This window comes from Danio aesculapii, chromosome 23, assembly GCF_903798145.1.
Source record: "Danio aesculapii chromosome 23, fDanAes4.1, whole genome shotgun sequence".
NCBI lineage: Eukaryota > Metazoa > Chordata > Actinopteri > Cypriniformes > Danionidae > Danio > Danio aesculapii.
This window is the reverse complement of record NC_079457.1, coordinates 40224100-40251273: the sequence shown is the minus strand read 5'-3', so window position 1 is coordinate 40251273 and position 27174 is coordinate 40224100. Positions and strand designations below refer to the sequence as shown.

The 27174-nt window shown below is 37.9% G+C and overlaps 1 protein-coding gene across 2 annotated transcripts in view; it reads right to left on the bottom strand.

Moving 5' to 3' along the window:
• myh7bb (myosin, heavy chain 7B, cardiac muscle, beta b) overlaps positions 1-27174 on the bottom strand; it is a 28800-nt gene extending 1626 nt beyond the window's left edge. The window contains exons 1-42 of one of the 2 annotated variants that reach the window (XM_056448914.1): positions 27116-27174; positions 26861-26997; positions 26437-26540; positions 25495-25638; positions 25221-25377; positions 25111-25138; positions 24808-24904; positions 24207-24299; positions 24053-24116; positions 23747-23845; positions 22690-22793; positions 22463-22601; positions 22267-22385; positions 22029-22178; positions 18721-18891; positions 18458-18637; positions 18030-18162; positions 17875-17951; positions 17502-17589; positions 17292-17409; positions 16196-16319; positions 15973-16109; positions 12680-12935; positions 12334-12576; positions 12068-12244; positions 11591-11736; positions 10265-10355; positions 9795-10184; positions 9553-9679; positions 9311-9429; positions 7239-7435; positions 6428-6611; positions 6177-6342; positions 5966-6090; positions 5768-5883; positions 5490-5682; positions 3517-3720; positions 3310-3435; positions 1594-1764; positions 1303-1407; positions 1119-1214; positions 806-943 (exon numbers count right to left, since the gene is read on the bottom strand). In XM_056448914.1, coding sequence (XP_056304889.1) covers positions 806-943; positions 1119-1214; positions 1303-1407; positions 1594-1764; positions 3310-3435; positions 3517-3720; positions 5490-5682; positions 5768-5883; positions 5966-6090; positions 6177-6342; positions 6428-6611; positions 7239-7435; positions 9311-9429; positions 9553-9679; positions 9795-10184; positions 10265-10355; positions 11591-11736; positions 12068-12244; positions 12334-12576; positions 12680-12935; positions 15973-16109; positions 16196-16319; positions 17292-17409; positions 17502-17589; positions 17875-17951; positions 18030-18162; positions 18458-18637; positions 18721-18891; positions 22029-22178; positions 22267-22385; positions 22463-22601; positions 22690-22793; positions 23747-23845; positions 24053-24116; positions 24207-24299; positions 24808-24904; positions 25111-25138; positions 25221-25377; positions 25495-25638; positions 26437-26540; positions 26861-26960 — 5796 coding nt within the window. In that variant the 5' untranslated portion in view covers positions 26961-26997; positions 27116-27174. Of the gene's footprint in view, positions 1-805; positions 944-1118; positions 1215-1302; positions 1408-1593; positions 1765-3309; positions 3436-3516; positions 3721-5489; positions 5683-5767; positions 5884-5965; positions 6091-6176; positions 6343-6427; positions 6612-7238; positions 7436-9310; positions 9430-9552; positions 9680-9794; positions 10185-10264; positions 10356-11590; positions 11737-12067; positions 12245-12333; positions 12577-12679; positions 12936-15972; positions 16110-16195; positions 16320-17291; positions 17410-17501; positions 17590-17874; positions 17952-18029; positions 18163-18457; positions 18638-18720; positions 18892-22028; positions 22179-22266; positions 22386-22462; positions 22602-22689; positions 22794-23746; positions 23846-24052; positions 24117-24206; positions 24300-24807; positions 24905-25110; positions 25139-25220; positions 25378-25494; positions 25639-26436; positions 26541-26860; positions 26998-27115 lie in introns of those variants that run through there. The other variant, XM_056448915.1, reaches the window with a different exon arrangement.

The following is a 27174-nucleotide window of genomic DNA, read 5'->3' as shown; positions in this document are numbered from 1 at the left end:
GTGAGATGGGACACTCATCTTAAAGTCTTAAAACCGGTGATGGCCATCTGTTTCTAATGAGTCTCCTGTTTTCGCTACTGCAGACTAAACAGAAAGAAATAAGTAATGCCCGCATATGTTTAGCATTTTTCACAAACACAACAGTAATCTGGTAGTGTTTGTGTTGCTTTGGCTTTTTCTGGATTAATTATTGTGATATCCCGATTGCAACAGAAAAATATTGGGAAATCTCTGTAGACTGATGGCATTTCATGCCGTTCAGCCTTATAATCTTAAAATGTAAGCAAAATCACCAGTTTTGTCATCACTTTAGACACTAGAGAATCATTCAAATACTAGCTCTAAAGTGATGTTAGTGAAGTAGCAATGATTCCTGCTGTTCTGACATCAGTTGCAGATGTGAAGGAATGGCAGAAGAAAGTAGTTCCTCTTACAAAAGGATTTTGAGACTCTCCCTGCTTGATTTTTTTTAAATACACAATTTTTCCATCGAACTGTTGTATAAATGCAATATCACACTCGGTAAACGCAATATCACACTCGTAGCAGTGCGATGTGGCTATATAGCGTCACTGAACACTAAGGCACTCAGCGCTGATCAGTGCTGATATACAGCCACATTGCACTGCTAAGAGTATGATATTGCTCATATATAAATTATTAATCTATTTTGCATCACATGAATGTTAAATGTAAAACTGGAGTGTTTTTCAACCATTACGCATTTTAATCAGTAATTGTGACAGGCCTAGCTCATTTGTTTGGCGATTGGTATTTTTCATTATACGAGTTTACTGTGTACTACCTTGACGACATGAGTCTCTCTGGTGCGGACACGCAGCTTGTTGACCTGAGATTCAGCCATGTCCGCCCTCTCCTCTGCCTCATCCAGATCATGCTGGATCTTTCTGAACCGAGTCATGTTGCAGTTCACCTGCTCCTCCTGCAATACAGCAACAAAGGTACAGATTCAGTGCAGTGAAACCTCTGCAGTTAATCCTAAAACTGACACTATCTTATTGTTTGACAGATCATGTGATTCATTTTCTCTGCAAGTACCACTCTGACCCTAGTATGTACTGAAATGTTGACATCACAAGTTAATGAGAAATACACACCGCATCCTCAGCTTGTCTCTTGAAGCTCTTTACTTTAGCCTGTAGTTTGTCAATCAGGTCCTGCATCCTCAGGAGAGTTTTCCTGTCCTCCTCTGTCTGTGTATAAAACACAATGTCTTTTAAATGCACTGAAGGTGACAACAGTTTAACCGCTGCAATAACAGTTTTTCCCTGTGAGTAATACCTGATAGGTGAGCTCTTTAATCCTTCTCTCATATTTTCGTACTCCTTTCTGGAACTCTGCACTCTTCTTCTGCTCACAGTCCAGCTCTGTCTCCAGTTCCCGCACCTGAGGATTAAAATGAAAAGATACAGATTAATATGTAAATTAAATGTCAAATGAGAACTAATTGCCATGTAATTGCAAAGCAACATTTCGTCAACAAAATGTGCAATAGGGACCATCAAAATAAAGTCTTACCAATATTTGCTATTCATTTTTGAAACTAAACTGGAAGGCAAGTTCATTGCTCACCCGAATTTCCATTTTCTGAATCTGTTTCTTTCCCCCCTTGAGAGCAATCTGCTCCGCCTCATCCAGGCGGTTCTGCAGGTCTTTGATGGTCTGCTCCATGTTCCTCTTCATCCTTTCCAGGTGGCTGCTGGTGTCCTGCTCCTTCTTCAGTTCCTCTGCCATCATGGCTGCCTAATGAGGGATGAACGTTTCACTGTTGAATATTTTCATGGAGAAGATGATTTCTACATTTTCTGCACATGCAAAGTGGTTGCTAGATGCTCCAATAGGGTTTGTAAAAATTTTTTTTTTGGTAGTTTGTATGATTAACACCATTAATTGAGGCTCGTTGTCATTTGATGTGAAACTTTCAATGGTAACAGAACCCCTAAAAGTTAACATTATCATAATTTTTACATAACATCGCTTTTTTAGGGTTGCTTTTAATTATTAGATTTATTATTATTATTTTTTTTTTATTATTATTATTATTAATAATAATATTATTATTATCAGTTTTTAATAATTTTTATTATTGCATTTTTTTCCGTTCAACTCTTATGTATGTTTTACTGCTGCACATTTTATATGTCTGTAAAGTGCCTTGAGATCCTACTTTTACAGGCGCTTTATAAAAATAAAGTTTATTATTATTTTTATTACTACTACTACTACTAAAGAGTGCAACAATCAGGTTCTGGAAGTAGGAGTGAGCAAAATTGACAATAGAAGATTTTTTAATGATGATTTAATAATCTGAGTGTAATTGAATGTATTTTGGGGGCTGGTAAATATAGGCATTTGTAGGCCCTGGATATAAAGTTCCTGTTTATATTAAATTATATATATGTATATGGTTTAACTCTTAGGATTTTTTCTACTGGCCCGATCAGGCCAGAGGTTCAGATTTTTACTTGCCCTGTCAAAATTTTCACTGGCCCCACCAAAGAAAGAAGTTATTAGCTATTTCTTAGCCACATATTTTAAATAATCTGTAAATCTTGAATTTAAATATTAATTTTTTTTAAAATAAATTCATATTTAACATTCAAAATGTTATGCAAACAAAAAGAGCAGTATGGAAAATGTGCAGATTTTTTATTGCAGTTTTAAATGATTTAAAACAAGGTGGCTGACTTGCCAAACTGACGGCAAACTGTGCAAAACATCACTTCATTTTTAGATGTTAGAAACAGACATTTTCTTTTAGCCTCATCAGTTGATGTTGCCAGCATGTTGCTGTCTCTGCTGGACTGGTTGTTACCAGGTTACAGAAAAAAATGATATGCTCAAAACATCCAATCAGATAAAAGGAACCAAAAAGCAATATGGTGTTCATGACATCACAGAGAAGGTAGCAGGCTTAAAAACTAAAAAACTGTTTCTCGATTATAAGATTATTTGCAAGCAATTGACAAATAATGCAGGCATATTAAACTTTAGTGACAAGGCAGCACTGGCCCGATCGGGTCAGTCCTGTTACGGAAAAAATAATTGACTAAAATGATTTGTTCAAAACAGATTAATTCAGGAAAGAATCACCACAGTACCACTCTAAATCTCCTGGATTTTTTTTTTATTGGATAAAGCAAACCTGTTTCTTGCTAGTGAAGTTTTGAAGGATGAAAGTTGGGTTATAATCAAGGTTAAGATATTTGCAGAGATGTAATGGATTCATATAGCACATAAATGCTTTCAAAATCCTTGCAGTGAATAGTTTTTCCAGTAATAACTCACATCAGTTATGGCCTTTTTTGCCTTCTCTTCAGCACTGCGACACTCCTGCAGAGCGTCATCCACTTCTCCAGACAGCATGGACAAATCACTCTCCAACTTCTTCTTCTGGTTCAACATTACCGTGTTCTGTAGAAGTAAGTGGATTGGGAGGTTAAGTCATGATGTTTAATGACTGGTAAACTGATTGACTGAGCGGCTGACGTTTACCTGAGCGTGCAGCAGGTTGACTCTCTCACTGGACTCCAGTAGCTCGTGCTCAGCCACTTTACGCATTCGGTCTGTTTGCTCTGCTATTCCACGCAGCTCCTCCAGCTCTGCTGACAGCAGCGTGTTTCTCCTCTCTGTCACTGCCACCTGCTCCTTCAGCTCCTCACAATGATGCATAGACTCATCCAACTCTACCTGCAGGTCCTGAGAAGACACAACGATTGAGGTTGAAAAAAGTGCAGTAAGTTGCCAAGTGGACAATTTATAGTGAACATATTTTTTTTTCAATTAAGGATTAGGGTGTGTGAACATGACAGTTTTTCCTTTTCATTTTTGAAAAAGTGTACACAGGTGACCATATTGTCAAAACGATTAAATGATGTTGTTTAAAGGGGTGGTCCAGAGTGTATATTTAGGGCTTGTTTGTGTTTATAAGATGCAAAGAAATGTGTGCTCATGCTTCATTTGTATTTTTTCATATATTTTACTTTGATTATATACAGCTACTCAGCTAACATGAAAACTACTGTCATAATTCCTAGTTCCTTTGAAAGGCCCACCCTCAAGAGGCTCTGATTGGTCAGCTAACATAATGTGCTGTGATTCGCGAATCGGCTCTATATCACCATGTCACGCCTCTACAAGCATGCGCTTTTGCACTGTGTAAACAGAGAAGCTGTTAGCATGGAAAATAACACAGAGGACACAGCTGAACCTCATGCCTGTTCTCTAAGATAAAATCTGACAAGTGACTTTCACATCTATTCAGAATAAGCATGTGTAAGTAATATAAAATGTTCACATATCTTTTGTGAGTTGTTATTTAAGATGTAGAATGCACGGAAAGCCGCCTCATAGACAGAGATTGCAGCGCTGGTGAAGATTGTGGCTGTTTACAGGGGTTTGGCAGATAAATATGAAGTTGCAGCTACATTGTTAGCGGTGCCAAACAGCATTTCCCTTTGTTTGCATCCTTGTTTACGTCCACACTACAATATACCATTAATGCTAGAAACTGTGCATGTAATTGATAAATTTTACCAAATAAAAACACTTACAGGTTGTGGCTCACAATCCACAGCTTCCTCTGTTGGAGGAGTTTTAACCGAGTCCAGCACTAAACTGGGAGAGATTCTATCCTTTGTCAAATTCTAGCTATATATTTTTTTGATAATTCTCTGGAACATAATTCAAATTAAATCCTTAGGAAGTCCAAATACAGAAACAGAAGAAGCTCTGTGGAAATAGCAGCGTTTGGATGGCCTTTCAGCTTTCTCTGCAATAACATGTACCTCTGGCCACACCCCTTCGCTGCGCAGGTTGTGCGCTTGGTGAATGCACGTAACCAGAAGCCCTTGTGATCTCACTAACCCGGATGTATTTTTTGTAGTCCCCAAACTTCGTTCGCTGTAGGCTTTGCTAAGCTAACTCTGTAAAAGCCAATGTCTCCCTTTGCATTGAACTTTGAGCGTCTTACATTCAGAGATGTTGTTTATGTTCACACAGCTAGATTACACATCAACTAAAGTTTAAAATATTATATCGTAGAGGACCACCCCTTTAAATGAACAGCTAAAACCCATAAAAAACTTTTCCGCATTTAGTTTATAAAAAGGTGTTGGGTTAAAAGCCCTTTAGTTCATAATGATGCACTGATCATTTTATCAGATTTTTGGTATAAAAAAAAAATCTCAAAAAAAATAAGATCAATCATTTTAACTTTCCATTACAACATTATAACGTAGAGCATGAAAATAGACTGCAATTAAATTATTTACACTTTAAAAGATGAAATTAGTGTAGGATTACAGCAAAGGCAATCGAAATATAAAACTAAAAGCAAATTAAATTGAATTAAATATCCAATATCAATTCTGCTAAAAACACTCTAATAGGGTCACTATATCATACATATATATAGTTGATAATCTTTTGCAATCTGAATTTTGATGCACCCTGCCCTTTCCTCTCACCTTGATTTGAAGCTGTAGATTGCGAACCATTTTCTGTGACTCCACAGCCTGTCTGTTCGCATGGTTCAGATGGATCTCCATCTCATTCATATCACTCTCCATCTTTTTCTTAACCCTGATTGCCTCATTACGTGCTCTGGTCTCTGCATCCAGCGTGGTCTGCATGCCCTCCAGAGTCCGCTGATGGTTTCGACTGCATACAGTAGATAAATAGTTTCATGCATTTGAATTGCATAGTGTTATCAGTGCTTCTTGCCTTAGAATTAAGAGTCCCTTACCGGAGATTGTCAATCTCCTCATCCCTCTCTGCAAGTTTCTTCTCAACTTCAGTCTTGGTCTGACTGAGCTCCAGCTGCACACGTAAAGTCTTACTCTCCTCATGCTCCAGAGTGCCCTGAGTCCCACAGAGTTAACATACATAATTATAAATGTCTACTGGTCAGTTAGTGTAGTGTGGTATATCAGGCAATAATCACCTCTGCCTCCTCCAGTGCTGCTTGAATATCACACTTCTCATGGTCAAGAACCTTCTTCATCTGTTCGAGCTCATGGATGGTCTTGCTGCCTTGACTTATCTGATCAGTCAAGTCAGTGATTTCCTCTGAAAATCAAATATAGTGGTTGGGCTCATTCTGGAGTCAATATAATCTTCCTTGCTTATTTTTCCTAATGTAAAAGTTATTGTACCTTGCAAATTCTTGTTTTCCCGTTTGATAGTCTCCAGCTGGTCAAGGGCTTCTTCATAGGAGTTTTTGAGTTTAAAGAGCTCTGTGCTGAGGCTTCGGGACTCTTTCTGAGAGCCTTCCAGCTCAGTCTGTGTCTCCTCAAACTTCTGTCTCCACTCAGACAGCACCTGGACGTATTAATTATAGATTACAGTAGAAAATAAATATGAACAATATTTACATGCTACTGTTTACATGCACTTTTGTCCTGACCTTATCAAAATTGCGTTGCTTTTTGTCCAGTGTAATGGCCACAGCATTAGAGCGTTCCAAGTCAACCATCAAGTCCTCGATCTCAGTCTGCAGACGGTGTTTGGTTTTCTCCAGCGAGGCACATTTAGCATTGGATGCTTCCACGGCCTCCTCAGAGCTCTGGAGTCGTGCAACCAGCTTCTTCCTGAAGAAGGAAAAAACATCTTTTTATAATAAAGTACATAAGACACTGGCTATGTTTCCATCCAAAGATATGAATTAAACTTTTGTGCAAAACTGCAATATTGCATAAAACATCTGCGAATAAGGCATTTCCATCCAATGAGTCAAAAAGAACAAAACCATGATACAATTCCTGCTAAACTGGCACCAAAAATCTAAAATGGAAAATGGAATTTGCTGTATTAGGAGAAGCCACTGTGGACCTTTTTTCTTATATATTAAATTACTTGCACCTCGGAAGACGAAACGCAAAGAAAGTGGTGGCTTTTGGAGACTTGAGATGCTCTTTGGAGAGCAGCTACTCAAGACAGTTCTGCAGGAGGTAATAATACTGAACCACTTTGATGACTATCTTTGGCTAAAGGATTTTAGGATGACCAAACATTTCAATGAGGTCAATTAATGTGCATGCTGAAATTTGATCAGTAAATGTGCTTCCATCATTGTTTATGCACATTATTTTCATTTAGCTTATTTTGAAAATGTATGCCCATCTTGGCATTTCTGTTGGCATATTCCAAAATGTGCATAAAACAGGTGAATGGAATCATAGCTATAGTGTTGCACTGACAGCAGAGTGGCTTCTTACTTGGCATCCTCTAGTTCATCAGTCCTCTGAATGGCATCAGTCTCATACTTTGTCCTCCACTGTGCAATCTCTATGTTGGCTTTAGACAGAGCACGCTGCAACTCAGATTTGGCCTCCTGCTCCTCCTCAAACTGCTCTCTCAGGAGATCACAGTCATGCCTGGATGACTGTACCGCATGAGCTAAACTGTTCTTTGCCTGGTACACAGACAAAGAGCCAAAATGAATTATAATACACTGGGTGCATCTCAATCAGTCCTCTAGTGTACAGTACAGTTAGGACAGTCTAGGAGCTTGGTTTACTACACATTGGGACACTGACTGTGGCATAAGAACGTTGCCTAGAATTTTTAAACAACAGACCTAATGTTAATTTTATGAAGTTTTAAATGTGCAATATAGAACTAAATAATTTGATTGTTTAGTATACCAGCAACACTTTAACCATTTAACAATTATAAATGTTTGCTAGATTGTTATTAATCTGGGGTGCGTTTCCCAAACAACGACAGAACTCACAACTGAACTATCATAGTACGATGTAGTGACGAGTGTTTCTCAAAACCGCAGTTTCTCTGTCGCAGATCCATCATTAGAACCACGTTAGTTATAATGTAAAACGCCCATTAATACGCTCTAAACAGCGAGGAGTTACAACGTCTTAAGAGGAAAAAAACGATTTTTTGTGCAAATTATATTGCTTTACACGCACACACATTTATTTTTTTAAATCCAATATTAGGCTGGTTTTGGTAAAAACATGCACTCTCCATATTAACTGAAATATATACAAATATTATGAATATTCCATATTCTATTCTGAAACAAAACACTACTTACAAAAAGCTAACACATATTCTAATCTTATATATAAATCACATAAACTGCTAATTGTTGTATTTACAGTAGGCTATTTATTAAGAAATGGAAAAAACCTACCTAATAATAAAATTAATTAGTATTATTAGTAGTAGAATTTTTATTAATAACTTATAGTTATTAATTTATTATTATTATTATTATTATTATTATTATTATTATTATTATTATTATTATTATTATTATTATTAAGTAGGATGTTGTTTATTTATTTATAAAAAATGTTTAGGTCTCCTATAGCTTTAGTCATGAGCCATGGCTGTGTTCAAAATGACATCAATGTTTTCAAAGTGCACTGCGAAGGGAGCGCAATTGTCAATATGGAGATCACTAAAACTGAACTGTAAAAATAGTTTGAATGCAAATTACTCCTAAGAGAGATGACTACAATGTTTTTTTTTTTTTAAACATTCCAAATTTTAAAGTGGAACGTTCGAAATGAATAGGGCATAGGGGGGATAACTGGGAATAGAACACAACCAGGAACTATGCTCCTAACTACAGCTCTAGAGGTGTACAAGTGTACAAGTTTGCGATGCAGTTTGCCAATATTCATTGGAACGATGGATTTGTGAAACAGCAAATCAACAAACTATGTTTGTAACAACACAACTTGCGACCTTAGTTGGCTAACGATGGTTTTCGGAAACGCACCCCTGTCTAGCTATTTTCGTTCATGTTAAATATGAATTAATAACATTTTCTTTTTAGAAAAATGTTTCTCATTTGATGATTTAACTCACTTGATTCATGTTTTGCGCTTCCACATGTCTGTTAGTATCAGTACACTCAATATATTAGCACTACTATTCAAACTTAGCAGTCTCCTAATCTTACTAAAGCTGCATTTAATTGATCAAAAATACAGTCAAATATGGCAATTGAAATATGTCAAGCTGATGTTTCAGGAGACATTACCATGTCTTTGGTGGTCTTTTTGAAATCATACTAATATTTGGATTTTCTGACCCTTTTTTATATCAAATTAATGCATCCTAGCTGAGAAAAAGCAATTATATATATATATATATATATATAAAAAGGGTTAATTAAAAAAATGTTTTGATCCCGAACGTTTGCATGGAAGAGTTTAAATTGTTTGCATTTCTTCAGCAAACATTAATAAATGTAATTAATTGTGGTTAGAATTTTTTTGGCACCCCTGTCACAAAATGTTTGTAAATCAAGGCTCACTTTGGATTCCTCTTCTAGCTGTTTCTTCAGCTCTTCCACAGTTTGGCTGAAGGCGATCTTTGTCCGTTGCAGTTGCATGACCAGAACCTCTTTCTCTTCCAGCCTGCGACTGACCTCAGCTGTTAAAAGAAAGGGAAAAAAACTCATTGGTGCTTCCATGTCCTTAGTTCTTCCATTTTCACATCTCCGAGCTCCTAGTTAGAATTATTTAAAATTTTCTTTTTTAAGCGCAGGACACTGACCACTCTCTGTCTGGGCCCGTGCCTTTTGAGAAGTGACATCCATTAGCTGCCTCTGCAGTTCCTCCACCTTAGTTTTAGACTCATTTAACTGATCCTCATACATTCTGCACATCTTCTCTGTTGTAGTCTGCAAACAATAACCATCATATATGTCTATGTATATCATCTATGTCTTAAGCACAAGCTCTACAGATCCTAACGATGTAAGTATCAGGAACGTTAAGCAGATGGAGATGTCTTACTTTGGCTCTGGAGAGATGTTCCACGTTAGATGCCAGATCTTCACACTCCATTCTGGTTTCTGCCTTTTCTTTCTCCAGCTTCTGTTTGACCCTCTGCAGGTTGTCCAGTTGCTCCCCCATCTCAGCTACCGTGTCTGCATGCTTTCTCCGTAGCATGGCTATAGTGGTTTCATGATGCAGCGAGGCTTCTTCCAGGTCTCTGCGCAGCTTTATAAAGTCAGCCTCGCGCTTCTTGTTCATCTCGATCTGAGCAGTAGTAGCACCTCCTGCTTCCTCCAGACGTTCACTCAGCTCTTCCAGTTCTCTGGACACGTCACAGCGCTGCTTTTCTGACTTTGATCGAGCTGCCCTCTCAGCCTCAAGTTCTTCCTCTAGCTCTTCTATACGTGTCTAGAAAGAGTTTACCATAATATTATTAACAGATTATGCAAACCCATGATGTTTAGTCTATAGCCAAACAATATCTTTACCTGTAATTCTTTTATTTTCTTATGTAGCTGAATGACCAAGGCTTGCTCCTCTTCGATCTTTGCACCTATTTGAATCATTTCATGGTCTTTCCTGGAGAAAGGAACATGTACAGATTTCTTTAGCGCTCACATGATCATACCGGTGTTGAGTAATTGATTACTAATTACATCATTACAATTTTATTTAAATTACTTTTATAGTTATTGGTTCAAAAAGTAACTGAGTAATTAATTTAGTAGATAACTTGACTAAATACTAAAAATATAAATAAATTGCGAATTGAAAGACAATAAAAATAGTCAAACAGGACCTTTTTGTTGTGTCAAAAAACTATAACACTTCAATTTTAAACAGTAAATGTATCAAAACAAATAAAATTTATGAGTCCTGAGCTCATAAGATCCCTCCCGTTAGCAGGGCAGGAGGGGAGGTTTGAGTTCAGGTAGGTCTCGAGAACTCCCCTGCTTATTTATGGCTAATTAGGGAGTGCTATAGAGAGATATACTGCTGATTAAGAGCTCATCTATGGTGCCAATTTGGTTTGGTCAGTTCACCTATGTCGCATGTCTTTGGGCTGTGGGAGGAAACCGATGAACCCGTGGGAAACCCACGCAAGCACAGGGAGAACATGTAAATTCAACCAAACATGTGGTAAGGACTTCAACCAGTGACATTCTTGCTGTGAGGCAACAGTGCTAACCACTGGGCCACCATGCCACCCTATCAAGAAAAAGGGGGAAGGAGTAGGGGTGGAAGGGGGGGATTCTTCAAGACAAAGATAACTGAGGTAGGAAACTCTGGTCATTTATAGTGAGTTGGGAATCATCCGATTGGTGAATCATATGTTAGCTAATGCGGGACCAGCTGTGGTCAATCATAAGCACGTGATCCTTGAAATTAATTTATAAATAAACTTCACTTAATTGTTTCTTAAGCATGTGCAGTTGTCACATAAATACACCCTTCTTTAGTTGAAAAATGAGCTAATATGCAAAATATCTGAATAAATATGTTTACAATTACTCTGCTTCATGAAAATATATATTATTACTGTGAACATGTTTCTCAATTCTTCTTTTTATATGCCGTTGTCTTGATAAACAATAGAATTATTCCACAAAATATAAACTCTGCTTCTCTGAATTGACATCATATAGAACTGTTAAATGTATGTTTAGTATTTAAGGCAAGTATAAGTAGATGTAGTTAAATTACCTACAAATGAAAAGTGATCCCTCATTTTACCTTTTTAGCAGAAATGTAATCTAATTTCAGTAACTAGTTGCACCCAACACTGGATTATGCTACATTTTTGTAATGCTTACTTCTTCAGTCTTTCCTCCAGCTGCTGTTTGCTGTTTTCTAAATCCATGGATGACTCAACGGAAAGCTTCAGATCCCCCTCAAGCTTTCGCTTTACTCGTTCCAGATCCATACGTACTTTCTTCTCTTGCTCCAATGAGCCCTCTAACTGTCGAGTAAGGAAATAATAATAAACAGGGAGGTCTAAGAAATATTTTACTTCACTATTGTGCTAAGTTAAATTGTTGTGTAGAAGTACAGATGGTTATAGATTAGTATATAATCAGTTCGATGTGCAGTGCCAATTTTTAAAATCAAAACACTCTATGTGATGCACGATAAATTAGCAGCTATATCAGTATCTGAACAAATTACTGTAAGAGGATTTACAATGTCTGCAAAACATACAAAGACATTTTTGTCAATAGATTGGACAATGATGAATTTATCTAATGTATCAAGCATACTGTACATGAGTCATGAGTCTACTTGATACTCACATCGTCCACCTGCTGCTCCAGTTTGATCTTGGCCTTGGACAGCATGTTCACTTTGTTCTCCTCGGATTGCAGGTCTTCCAGAGCCTGCTGGTGCGCATCCTGGAGGGCTTTCTTCTCTTTACTCAGCCTGGAGATGGTTTCGTCCAATGCTGCCATTTCCTCCACCAAGTTTTTCACCTGAGATTTAAGTCAAAACTTGCTCATCCATTCCTTAGAAAATCTAGAGCATACCACATCGCCCCATTCTGTGAATATATCAACGTTACCTTGTTCTCAGTAGCATGTTTTTCCTTCTCCACTTTGGCCAGAGTAATCTCCAGATCATCCAGGTCTTTCTTCAGCTCGATACACTCATCCTCAAGTTTGCGTTTCTTGGCTAGGATGGTGGCGTTCATCTCCTCTTCATCCTCCAGCCTCTCCATCAGCTCCTTAATTTTGCCCTCCATCTGGATCTTAGCCTTGATCAGCAGGTTACAGCGATCCTCAGCGTCAGCCAGGTTATCCTGCTCCTGAGGTCAAAATGTAAAAAGAAAAATCACTCTTTTGCTTTTGACTAATTTCATAATGTATTATAGATTTCTAAGTAGACCTGAATGACATTCTGACACTCACAGCTTGAAGTTGTAATGACAGGTCATTTTTCTCTTGTACCAAAGACACCTGTTTCTCCTCTAACTCCTTCCTCTTCACCTCAGATCTCTCCAGAGCCTCCTTTAGCTTCTGAAACTCCTCCTTCAGTGTTGCAAGCTCCTTTTCTGTAGCTGCGCTCCTCAACAGTGGCTTGATCTTAAAGAACAGACACATCCATGGCCAGTTCTTCACTGCATAAAAGGCCCGAATGTTCCATTGAATCACTGTTAGAGCTTCCCTGAGTAAAGATAATCAGATGATGATGGATCAGCGGCATACTACAGTGAATGTAAAATGCCACATAAGTTGTTATTATCCTTTTAGTGCCAAATTTTGTTTGGTCCACACACAGTTAAGTTATTTTTGACAGTTGTACAACCTAATTAACAGTAAAAAAACATTGAACAAAACAAATAATGAACATTTAAAGAGCCCCTATTATGGGTTTTTGAAAATGGCCTTCCATGCAGTGTGTAACACAGCTTTAAGTGAAGTGAAATATCCAGCTAAGGCTTAAATCTGAAAGTGCAGTGTTTAAAACTATTAATTTATCTGTAAAAGAGTCAACTCATAGTGGTTCGAATGAATTGCCGCTGTAACGAGTCTTTAACCGTGTTGGCGTGACGTTGATATGGAACTCAAGTCCCACCCATTTGTTGCACGCACAGACCTGAGAAAAATAAAAATTAAATCGCATAGACACTGTGCTCTGAAGTGTGAGGGAAAGTTCTTTTTTTTTTCTCTACCCAAAGATGAGGCTGTGAAGACTCAGTGGTTAAAGTTTATTTTTGCAAAAAGACCTCAGTATTATAACCCCAGCCTTGTGCTCTGTTACTGTCATTTTTCTGACGAGTGCTTCAGCAATATACAGGCTTACAATGGGGGATTCATTGGCCGTTTATTAAAGGAAGGATCAGAAAAGACTATATGGGACTTTGTTAAAGCTTCACAGTTCATGAGCAATATGCTGGTGTTTAACAGCATTGCTTTATTGCACTCCTGCATTGGGATCACACATACAGTCTGCACTATGACTACTTTAAAATTGTTGATAAGCCATGGTGGGCGTTACTCTCTGTCTCACGCTGAGCGCAGTCGACCAATCATAACAGATTAGGTCATCGGACCAATCAGCGCAGATTAGCATTGCACTAAAGAGAGGTTTAGAAACGAATCGCTGAACGAATCATATGGGAGTCGTTGGGATAATTAGGTAAAAATAAATGCAAATTGTAAGACAATGAAAGTGTTTTTTGAACTTGCATGCATATCAGCCTGTTGTTGGAGACCCCCAAAACCAAAACATGGCATTTTATAATGCATAATAGGAGCTCTTTAACTAGTTGTTAATGATGGATTTAAAAGCATCAGAGTTGAAGTGATGCTAAATGATTGTTGCCATATCTTGGATTGGAAAAATAATTCAAATCATAAGCTCAGAGAAAATTTAAACCCAAACACTTTATTTGGGAGATGTCACAATCCAAATACTACATGTTTTATTAACTTCCTAAACTGAATTGGTTTTATGAGGTCAATTCCAAACATGCCCAAATAAACCTATCAAATATCCTATACAAGGGCATGGCCACACAGTGTGCTTTGATTGTTCCACTTTATAGTATGTATGTAGCCAAAGATAAGGTTGATATACATTTGACTAGTTCTCAGAAATGTACACTTTCTGTTGATGTTGGTGTTGTGAAATGTATAATCAATGTAATGTAGTTTGCACTGCGCGTGTTTTTGCCATACCTGCCATCATTTGTCCCTGAAAAGAAGACCGGGGTTAGGTTAGGTTAGGTTCAGGGGTGAGGCGTTTGAATAACACTGTTGAGAACCGGGTACTGTGTAATGTGGTGTTAGTAACTGTACTATAGAGCATGTTTTGGGCGGCCGTTGTGATTGGACTGGGGGTTGCGGTTGAAATTAAGGGGGGGCTTTTTGGGAGAAATAACAAAACAGGAGGGTGGCAGGAGATGGGTCTGAAATACGGGAGACTCCCGGGGAAAAAAGTGTTGGCAGGTATGATTGTTGCAGCCATTTACATTTGTTCATCCATCTTAATCATTCATTTTCCATCGACTTAGTCCCCTTAATTATCTGGGGTCACCACTGCGGAATGAACAGCCAACTTATCCAGCAAATGTTTTATGCAGTGAATGCCCTTCCAGCTGCAACTCATTACTGGGAAACACCCATACATTCATTCACACACATACACTACGGACAATTTAGCTTACCCAATTCACCTGTAGCACATGTCTTTGAACTTGTGGGGGAAACCGGAGCACCCGGAGGAAACCCATACCAACAGAGGGCGAATATGCAAACCCCACACAGAAATGCTAACTGACCTAGCCGAGGCTTGAACCAGTGACCTTCTTGCTGTGAGGCGACAGTGCTACCCACTGCGCAACCCCATCTTAATCATCAGGTAAAAATATTTCAACAGAATATACTTAAGCGCATGAAGATGATAGCTTTCACACTCTCTCAAAACTCTTTCAAAACTTTGCCCTTTATGTGCATCAAAGAACTCTTGTCCGATTTGTAGCCCGCTCCCCTCGCTCTCTGCCCTTGTTGTTCTAAATTAGCTCAGTATGTCTAGCACCAAATAGGGCCAGGCTGCCACACGCCATTGTTTGGTGTGTTCTATATCAGTAATCCCACTGTGATACTGAACATGCCTAAAGAGTAAATCAATTCCGCATTGCTGGAGCGGCAACACAATCAGGAACAGTCAAAGGTCGGGCAGAGGTTGTTGATTATCTAAAGCTGAACCCATCTGAAGAAACAAGAGGACTTAATCCCCTGTCACCTGGGATGGCATTTCAGCAATTTTCAGCCTGCTCCCAGCCATATCCATTCTGGACAAAAGAAGGTTATTTATAATGAAGACGGGAGGGGGACTTTGTTAAGGAACCAACTGGTATGTGCGCTGTTTGTGGGATATATGACCTACCTCCACACCTGCTTTTGAAAATGCCATTTGGGGCGGAGGGGGTTTAACTGTCTTTTTCTGTAGTGACCACACATACACACAAAACATACGGACGCACGCCAGACACACGCCACAACATAGTCCACATACACTTCAGACATTCCTCCCATAGATTTGCAGGCTCGTAGGCCAGTGCACGCTCTCAACAGTTTATCATCATGCTTTGAACAGGCTCAAGGAAATTAGATCTGCAATCTGACTCTTGAGATTGTGAGTAACAGCAAAACTATTTGTGTAAAGTTATTTAGGTATTGTCATGGTTTGGACATACTTCTCTTTCATCATTCTCTTGCGCTCCATCCGCATTAGTTTGCCCCTGCAGAAGGCCTGCAACAAGGTGAGCACTTTAGAAAGCCGTTCATCCCTCATGTCCTCCAGCTGTCCAAGTAGTCCCGCTTTAAAGAAGACCTGAAGGAGAGCAGATTGATAGCCTGGGATAAGTTTTTAGTGGTTGTAAACACAGGAAGGATGCAAGAAAGGGCAAATCTGTGAACCTTGCTGTGGCCAAACTTGTACTGCGTGTGGTCAATATCCAGAGACCCAAGCAATTTCTCCACAGCTTTCCTGCTGTCCACATACGTGTCCTCTGGGATGGCCAATGGGTTCAGGATACGGTAGCTGGTAAATCATGAATGTTTAGTTTTATACTTTTCAATTAGGGTTGTGCACCATTCAGAAGTTACTTAGAATAGAATAGTCTTAAAATTGCAACATTTGAAACAAAAAAATTATTGCAAGCCAAATTTGAATATTTGGAGCCAGAAATAATATTAAGTTAAAAGCCAAAATAGACAGAGGTAGAGGTCTGCCATGGGACTTGACCAGATTTCTTGCAGTTCGGGAATACATTTTTTGAATAACGCGGTATCAGTTAGTAACTCTGGTGTCATTTGAATGGGAGCAGGTGGTCTAACAATTTAGCACTCCCGAGTCACGTGTGCATCATCTACATGACGGTCCTCAGAGCGGGCTTTACCAACATGAGAAAGCAAAGTGAAGATGCGCTGTCCTTCAGCTTGCATTAGAAAACGGTCCTTTTACTGTTAGGAAACCCACATCAGGCAAGTCTGATGTATGGGAGTCTTTTTCATGTGTCATAGGCACAAATGGAAACAATTGACCCTTTGCGCAATGTGACAATACCTCAAATTTTTTTCACAAGACTGGAACCTCAGGTTTAAGGCGGCACTCATGTCTCATCACAAAGGGGCAAACAAGACGGACATTTAGCCTACAATCCTTGCACAACCTATAGTTTTATCTGTTATCTCTCTCTTTTGGTAGTGCTTAATTTAAACCTGATATTTTTGAAACCAGGTCTAAATTTAGAGGGAACAGTTGGGTCAAGCAGCGGGTGAACAAAGGCTGAATATATGGCAGGAGCGGTCGGGTGCGTTATAAAACTGCGGGAGCGGGAATAAAAAATTTGTCCCGCGCAGATCTCTAGACTGAGGGACAGGTGAGGATTCATTTTGGTCAGTCAGATCACAATAGGTGATTGATTGGTTGATTGATTAATTGATCAAACAAACTTTGCATAAAACCACTACATCCTAGAATGCACACATCTGTGACATGGAAAAAACTCACCGTTGTTTGAACTCTGCATAGAGAATGCGGTTTGGAAATCCTTTTCTGCAAATGCGGATCCCTTCCAGAACTCCATTGCAACGAAGCTGGTGCAAAACCAGAAATGGCTCCATCATGCCTATCAGAGAGAAGTTACAACGGAAACTGAAGACTAATGGTATGGTGTTAATGGTACATATAGTTAATCCTCTACACCGAATATTTTTGTACCTGGGTTCTTGGCTTCATTGGGAATAATGCATCGCACAAAATGGGGCTGAGTGCTTCTCAAATTAGCCATCAGCTTGTTTAGATTCTCCTAAAGATGTGGAATGGAGAAAGAACAATTCAGCAAGCAGTCTATAATGCAGATTTTGAAGCAGTTTACATTCTCCACACTTGTTCTGCTAACTACTGCATGTGATCTTACCTGCGTCTCTGCATTTGAAGATGGTGAAAGCTGAGCCAGCACAGACTTAAAGTGATGTTCATGGGTCAGATTACCTAAACATCACTGCAAGTCTTAACTGGCTCACTCTCTTCTTATTCTCTCTTAATATTTGCAGATATTCCAAACATCAAGTACCTCTTTAATTTCACTCACCTTGTGCAGCTGGGACACTGTTTGGAATGATGCTCCTTTCTTCCTCTTCTCTTTGCTCCCAGGCTTTGCTTCTGAACCTGTAACAGTACATGAAAACATCTCAGTACAATCAGGTTCATAAGAATAAACTCTTTAATATCAGTTACAGTATGCACCTGAATCTAAGCTGATGAAGTTCTCGAACAGGCTTGCCATCAACTTGTTGGACGACCTCTGAAAGATCCCAACCACTGTTTCATTCAGAGGATCTCGGTTCTTGTCGAGCCATCCATTGATGTTGTATGGCACCTGACAACATACATTGTGTGAGCTGATATATTATATATTAAGTGAATTATAGTGATCAAGGATTTTATCTACACTTGAGCTATCACAGTTGTGCTATTGAGCAAAGCATTTGACCTCAGCTTGCTCTAGACTATCCCTATACTTAAACGGTGCCACTCTATGGCGACATTGCATACTGTAAGTAGCTTAACAAATTCCACTGGCTCCAGCAATGTGGCTTATAAAGAGTCTATTGTATGCTATGGTAAAAATAGCCAGAAAATATGTGTGTAAATATGACATTATTTCCACTCACCACTCCAGCGTAATGCACCAGCTCAAAGTGTGTGTCGTATTTGCGTTTTTTGTCTGGCCTCGGTTTCAGGAAATTGGGAGACTTGCCGAGGAGATTATCATAGAGTTTCGCTTTGAAGCTGCTCTCCGTGGCTTTAGGGAACATGCACTCCTCCTCCAGAATAGACAGTATTCCCAGCGGCTGCAAACAAAGCAAGAGGGATGTAACGGCTAGGTTTACTTGCATGCTTTCACATCATTATATGTCATTCTATATATATCAACCTTCTCAATGAGGTCAATGCAGGCCTGCAGGTCTAATCCGAAGTCTATGAAAGTCCATTCAATGCCCTCTGTCTTGTACTCTTCTTGCTCGAGGATAAACATGTGATGGTTGAAAAACTGTTGCAGTTTTTCATTGGTGAAGTTGATACACATCTGCTCAAAGTTGTTGAACTGTTCAGAGAACGGAAAGAAAGAGCTGTTTTAGGCACGGAACTATATATAGTGTGTTTCTGGATAATACTGTTTTTATTCAATGTACATCACTTTTGCAGTACTACTGAATGAACAAACATGTTAACCCATGACTGTGATTTTGATCATCGTCTCTGTTTTTATACAGCACAGCAAAGTGAAAATACTTCATTGTGGTGTGATTTATCACAACGTGTCCAATACAAATCACATGTTAGTGTCCTTTGCTCCAGTTTGGCTGTTCTCTGTTGCTTTTTTTGCCATAAAATATTTTTATTTTTAGTTTGTACACACTGTAATACAGTACAACGCTTTACATGCATTTTTTACAACAATAACCTTGCTACATTTACAAATTATACAAATAAAAGGATATATATATATATATATATATATATATATATATATATATATATATATATATATATATATATATATATATATATATATATATATATATATATATATATATATATCAGTGGTGTAGTCTGGGCTATACGCACGTATACTCAGTATGCCTACTTTTCTCCACTAGCTGTTTAGGTATTACGACTTTTGAGGATCAATAATTGCGTATACCCTTGGTATACTCCTTTAACTGTATACCAATTTTTTAAAACTCTCATCCTAATTTGTTGCAATTGGTGCATTTGTGTTTAAATTTTGCGCCATTTCCCGCCCCCTGACGACCTGACCCCACAGAAGCTGTGAGAAATTTTCGTGGGTTTTTCGAAGTTAACTGAATGATGTCTCGCTGAAACGTTCAGGTAAAATGATAAAACAGCAGGTTCGGTGGGTAATAGTACACCACCTTTTTTTAAGACTACACCACTGATATATACAAATATATGATGAAAGAACTCCACATGTTTTCAAATACATGCTGTTTAGCTTTTAATTTGCAAGTTATTTTTTATAATGGCAGGCTTGACAGCATCTGTCTTATCCACTGAGTAGTGTTTGGTCTTTGTCCATAGAAAAGCACATTTTTTTGGCATAAAGCAAGCTAAGGTCTATAAATACTTGTTCGCTTTTACTATAGTTTACCATAGTTCTCTGGGTATAAGCCCAGCAAAAACAGCTTTGGGTCAAAGAATTAGTTTTAAAATGATCTTTTCACTTATGACTCTTATCTCTTCCCAAAATAATTTAATATTTGTACACTGCCAAATGCAGTGAAACAAAGATCCTCTAGCTTCCAAACATCTGTTGCTTTTTGTTACTGAATAAATTTTAGCCGATTCGAATGTTATCACTTGATTGAATGGGTGTTATCAGTGGTTATCAGCTGATAGATATGGCCACTACTGGTAGGCTCAGATGACTGTTATCATCCATCCATATGGTTAATCAGCTGTGTGGATCACATTCGGCTGCGGCCAGAAGTTGACAAAAATTACTTATATTATTTAATAAATTTCCCGTTAATTGCATTTTATTAATGTCTACCCCCCTACCCAACAGTCACAGTAATGTAAAAACAGTTCTGGAGTCTTCTCTATTAGTATAGCTGATTAACCATGTAGATGGATGATAGCAGCCCTCTGAGCCTACCAGTAGACGCAGAAGGCCCCTACTGGCTAATCTATCAGCTAATTATTTACATTTTTCAAGCGCCAATTCAATCGAGTAACAACATTCAATACCGTTGATACATTTGACCACATAATCTGTGAAGTCAATTCCATCTAATGTGTTTTCGATGACATCTTGAAGTACTTTAAGGTTGAAAAGCTCAAAACATTTTAGACCCTATTAACACTTCTATTTAGCACTGACCTTTTGTGATTGGATTGACAGAAAAGCATCCTAATAAACTTAGCTACCAGTTGCAAACAAATTGAGTAAATTTGATTCTTTTGCAATTCATTTAATGCCGAGTTCAGCCTGCATGATTTTAGTGGCGATTTTGACTCGCCGACAGGTTTTGAGAAATTGCCAACAAATGCCTGAAATCACAAGTAACTCGGTGCTTGTTCACAAGAGTAACAATCACACAGTATGAACTGCCAAAGACACAATCTGAGAGAATCACAGATGAGTCGCCGATGCCTGTGAGATATTTGGCGTGCTAAATATCTGGACCTGTTGGCGATTCAAATCATGCCGTGTGAAACGAGTTTTGACTGAAAATAACATCGCCGATCACCTACAGCCCATGAGAGAGCAGCATCCACTAATATGGGTATCTGCAGGCCAGCAGGAGGTTGTGGGAGATGTTAAAAGGACTCATTTTCAGTATATTTGGACACAAGAAATGGAGGAAAACTAGTGGAAATTTGACAGGAGCACCGTGTCATCTGAGCAATATCACAACCGGGTCGAAAAAGAAAAACGTTGAGGAGAAATTGCTAATTCCCTTAAAACCCAGGTGAGCAAATATGTACATTTTCTACCCCATTAAAGGCTTCTTTCTCATTATGTAGTTAATAACAAAAGATATACTACGTGTTTTTGGCTGTAAGACGTAGTTTGGACGAAGTTGTTGGCGATTCTTCCTATTGTAAAGTCATGCAATGTGAAAGCCCCTGTCGCCGATCCATCTTGCAGTGTAAACAAAGCAGTGACAAAACGCTAGCCAAGATAATCATGCAGTGAGAAAACATCCGTGACACGACTACTTTAAAAAACATGCAGTCTGAACTTATAAGTAATATTTCTCTTTTGATATCTATTATATGTCAGGATTTTTTTTTGAAGAATTGTGCTAAATTTTTGCAATGCATTTTTTGTTAGGAGGTTGATAAGAGTGATTAAAAAAATCCAAAATCAATCAAAAAGTGCTCAGGGGTAGCTTAAATAATGTGTCGGTGCACTTTGGGTAAGGGATTCATCAGAATAAACAACAAAAATCAGTCCAAGGCACTTGAAAAATGTTAAAAAAATGATTAAAAAACCTTTATTGACATTGCTACTCCTTAAAACTGAGCCTGAGGCAATTTTATAAATAAAAGTCATGACAATCATTTAACAGTAACAATGGGAAATCCATGTTTTTACTTGTCAACTTTTGTTTCTTTTAACATTAGCATCCAGATGTAATGTGCAAATCATAGGTAAGGTGTAATACAGAGCAATGCACAAGATATTTTATCAACGGTATCCAAACAACCTACCTCAAAGATCTCAAAGCCTGCTATGTCCAGCACTCCTATGAAGAACTGACGTGGGATGGCCGTATACAGGGTTTTATTAATTCTGCCCACCAGCCATTTAAACATGCGGTCATATGTGGCTTTGGCCAAAGCACCAACAGCATAGGTCACCTATTATGGCACAAACACATATTCCACTCACTACTTGGCAGAATTATAGAGCAAAGAAACCAATGCATCATTTATTTTACAAGCTGACCTGTTCAACTGTCTGTCCTCTGACAATGTACTCATTGCCCACTTTCACTCGAGGGTGAAGCAGTCCCTTTATGAGGTCAGCTGAACTGATCCCCATGAGATAGGATGCTTTGTCCGCACCTGTGTAAGAAAATCACAATGTTCAGTCAATCCAAGACAATAACTGAAGAAGCTGCTCATGACAGGATCCTTCTTACTTTCAGTGCCGTCTGCTTCTGCTTGCTCCTCTCTCTGCTTCACTTTGAACTTCATGTTGCCAAAGTGCATGATGGCACCGACTATCTTGTAACAGCCATACTTCTCCTCAGGGGTGAATCCAAGCGTGTCCATCGCATGCTAGAAGGCAAGGTAAGAAAGTTGCTTTATTTGTTGGTGTTTAATGTGGAATGTTTAATGGATTCTTCATCATACAAGCAGTGCTTACATCAGTTGCGAGCAGCTCATTGCCGTCATCCATGTTGTCCACAGTTATAACACCCTGCGAGCAGAAGTGGTAGTCGAAGGGATTTGATGACACCAGCAGCATGTCTGTTTAACAGATGGACAAGGTTTGTTTTTTAAGTCACACATGACACAAATAATATAATTATTATTGTCGTCATTTAAATTGCAGTAAATGGTTCATTTAGTTTGTCTTCAATGGATCTCTTGTTATAAAACAAAGCTGTGTTATTACATTTTTGAACCAAATCTCAAAACTGTCCTATGGTGTGACTATCTCAAGCATGGTTCAATGTTCTCTTAAAAATTAAAAAGAAAATCATAAAATGTCAGGACAAACTTTACAAGTTTACAAAATAAGACCTATTATTAATAGTTGTTTTTCTTCATTTTGTCACACCATATGATGGCACAATTCAGTAAAAGGTGTTAAAAACAGTGAAAGAGTTAAGTTATTGACCCCTTATACTGGATTTTCTCACACATCAGACTTCAAACTACATAAATATATCTACTTTTTCCATCAAAAATGTTGTTTTACAAAAGAAAAAAAATTACCGCTTATTTGTTAACTACAGTATATGCTTATAGTGTCCAAACTTGGTCCTGGAGTGTCACTATCCTACAGAGTTTAGCTTCAGCCATAATTAAAGACACTTGAACAAGCAAATAAGGTTCTAAAAGTTATTCCCAATGTCAAATGGCTTACCAGACTTTCAGGGGTCGCCATACGATCATGTCTGTTAAATCTACGAGACCAAAAGATCTCTCTGCAGCCATTATGCACCCTTGGCAAACACTTCTGCCAAGTCGTACTGAGATGAGCTCCAAGCAAACACCCATGTGTCAGGCAAAGCAACATTACATCAGGAATGTGCAGACTCAGAGGAAGACCTCAAGGGTTTAGTGAAGCCATTTGGATTGGGTCTTAGCAGAAATTTGCTGGGAAGTGTTTTGAAGTTAGTAAAATCGAAATTCTACAAGACTTTGGAGTGGGACTGGGCACTTGTAGTATATATAATAGGTGTTTCTCTACATACCTTGGAGTTCTGGTTTCCTGTGTGAGAGGATCTGGTAGTAGATGTGGTAGCTTCTCTCTCCTGTTTGCTGAAAAATGACTCTGGATTTTTCCAAAAGATCTAAAGAAATGTAAAATGAAATGGGATTTAAAGTAATAACAATACATTTATTTCACAAAATCCAAACAAACAAAATAAATGTTACATTTTGACAAATTCATACATTAAATCATTCTGTTGAATCTTACTTCATATGAAAATGCCTGATTTAAAAAATAAATTTGTCTATGGACAATATATAATAATAATATTTTTAAATCAACTTACAGATGTCAATGTCAGCAGATGCAAGCTTCCCTGTAGGACCAAAATGGATTCGTATGAATTTTCCCTGTGTTGAAGAAAGGGAAAACAGTGAAACATGACTCTATACACTAAATAACAAAAGAGGAAGATGTTGTGCTCATCTGTCCACACTCACAAAGCGAGATGAGTTGTCATTCCTCAGGGTTTTTGCATTGCCAAAAGCTTCCATAGCCGGGTTGGCCTCAATGATCTGATCCTCTAATGTACCCTGTTTATGTTGAATGCAGAGAAATGTGTGAGTTTGCAATCAAACACCAACAGTTATATCTATGAGTAGGATGGAACAAGCTAATGGAAATGAAATATCATCTATCATGACTGAGGGGAAAGTAGATGAAATCAGGCAGTTTTCCCAACAAAAAAAAGACAAGAAAGACAAGAATGAAAAAGTAGCTTAAAATGTTAAAAACAAGAGGCAAAATGAGAGACATTGCAAAAAAGGGATTGAGCAATGTAAAGAGTGGTATAAAAAAGGGTTTCTAAAAACATACTGGAACGGGAATACAAAACGTAGGGTAACAAAACTCTGAGGGTCACTCCTTATTGGTTAAAAGGATGTCTGTAAATCCAAAAGGAATATATAAACATTTAGACATGATTAAAAATCCCCAAAAACAAGATGTAGAGGAACAAAAGAAAGACTCATGGGGAAACAAAAAACAAGGGAAAAGGATGGGTGATGACAAAAAGCACAGAAGTGAAGTTTCTGCTCTTACTCCTTTTTTGCCCCCTGCTTCGCCAAGAGCAGCTATAATGGCAAAATACTGAATTACACGTTTCGTGTTGACAGTTTTGCCAGCACCGGATTCTCCGCTAGGCATGGACAACATTTATGTGAAATAAACATGAAACAATATTAAATCCAAGAAGAAAGACAAAAAAAAGGAAAAAAGGAATCTCTTCAGAATGGTTAAAACCCATTTTTTTATACCGCTTCATGATTAAATAATGAGCAAAGAGTAGGATTTCAGAACATTCTGCACTAATAAAACATTAGAATGACATGGACGGTCACTTACGTGATAAGCATTGACTGGTTTTCACGATCTACAGGGGAGAAGATTAATACAGTAAGTAGTGCAAATCAAATACTATCTAAAAGCATGTTATAATGCTGGCGTTTCAGTACTTTTTAGCATGTCATTGTAGGCATTGTCTGCTATGGAATAGATGTGAGGTGGAACATCTGAGCGACGTTTTCCCTTATATGCTGCAACCACTTCAGAAGAATAGACGGGGAGCCATTTATACGGGTTTACTGTCACACAAAACAGCCCTGAATATGTCTGTGGACAGAGAGATAAGAACATGCATAAAGACTTAAGCCAACCTCAAATTATAAAGAAAGAAACTAAGTTATTTTGAAGCTTCTGGATTCAGTAAATGATAATACGCAGTCTCACATAGATCATCCAGAAACTGTAGCGACGGCTGAGGTTGAATAGAACCGAGGCCTCATTGAGGTGAGTGAGCATGGCCATGTCTTCCATCAAGTCAAACTTTGGCGGATTCATCTGCTGAATATCTTCCTCTTTCACAGTTAACATCTGTCAGGATTAGATTAAAGAATTGAATTACTACCTCATGATGTGTTTTTCAGTCACAGAATGATTGTAGATTCAAGTCTGCTTGTGTGCTCTACTTATTTTTATGAATCCATAAATGCAATACAATATAATAAAGCTCACAAGGCAACATCAATATTTTTGTATTCACTAATAATTAAGTAAATCATAACCCTTTAGTCTGTATTTACAATTTTTTTAATCTGTATTTTTTGATAACACTTTACAATAAGGTTTATTTTTACATTAGTTAGCTTTATTATTTGTTAAAAAAGATTTAATGTTCATTTCAACATTATCAAATGCAACTTTATGTATTTGTAAGTTGTATACAATGAAACAATGGGGATTATTAAATGTTATTACAAATGTTTTGAGAATTATAAACGAATGTTAGGTCCACATTAGGACATTGTGTTATACTTTTCTTTTTTGTTTGCATTTTAATCAAACTCTAATAGATATTATTACATTGTTGTTAAAGAATAAACCACTAAATGGTAAGACAAATTTCTTTTTTTCCTTAAAGTGTAATTCTGTCTTCTGAAGCAAATATATATTGTAAATATTCTTAACAAAAAAAAAAAAAAAATAATAATAATATATATATATATATATATATATATATATATATATATATATATATATATATATATATATATATATATATATATATATATATATATATATATATATATATAGATAAGACCAATATAGTGATTCATTTTGTTTTGCATTGTTGTCTCAGAAAAGGGCAAGAGCAATTTCAGCATTACTGACCCTTCCATCTTTGGTCTCCACCATGACTTTATCTCCATCTGTATCTTTGATCTCCACCTCAATGTAGGCTTCCTTCTCATCTGGAATCCAAACACGCTTCTTCCCTGCACAGAAATCAACTGGCAGGTAAATAATAACATCACATACTATGGTAGATTCCCTTATATGTGAATGCTGCAGATTTTCTGTCATGTAGGCTATAACATAAATGTGAAAATTGTATTGATTTGCACATACAGTAGAGTATAAGCAAAAAAACTGAGCCTGTTTTATGTAAAGATATAGGCTACCTAGGCCATTTCACATGCACATCCCATGCTTATCTCATTATGTGACTCATTCAGAAATTATTGTGATTAAAATATTTTGATAGTTTTGTGCACCAAAAAGAAAGCTCGTTTTTCACACAGGACGGCGACAGTACCATCAAACGCATGGGACTGCGCGGCGAGTTGCTCCAGGTTGGTTTTACGCAGAAATGTGGCCGCTTCTCCAAACTCCCTCAATTCCATAAAACGGGACATGATTAATTCTTCCGGTCCCGGACCTGCACACAAGCACCTGAAACGTTGTAGAAACTTGGTTAGAAGAGTTTTTCCGCTTTGTTTTGTTTCTCTAGTCCACAGAAGAAGAAGGAAAAAAACAATTATCCAAACAGCGCATGCATTTGAGCACTAACCTCAGTAACGTCTAAAAGCGTTGGCCTCGAAACAAGTGTCCCGGTGCTCTTTTATTGTT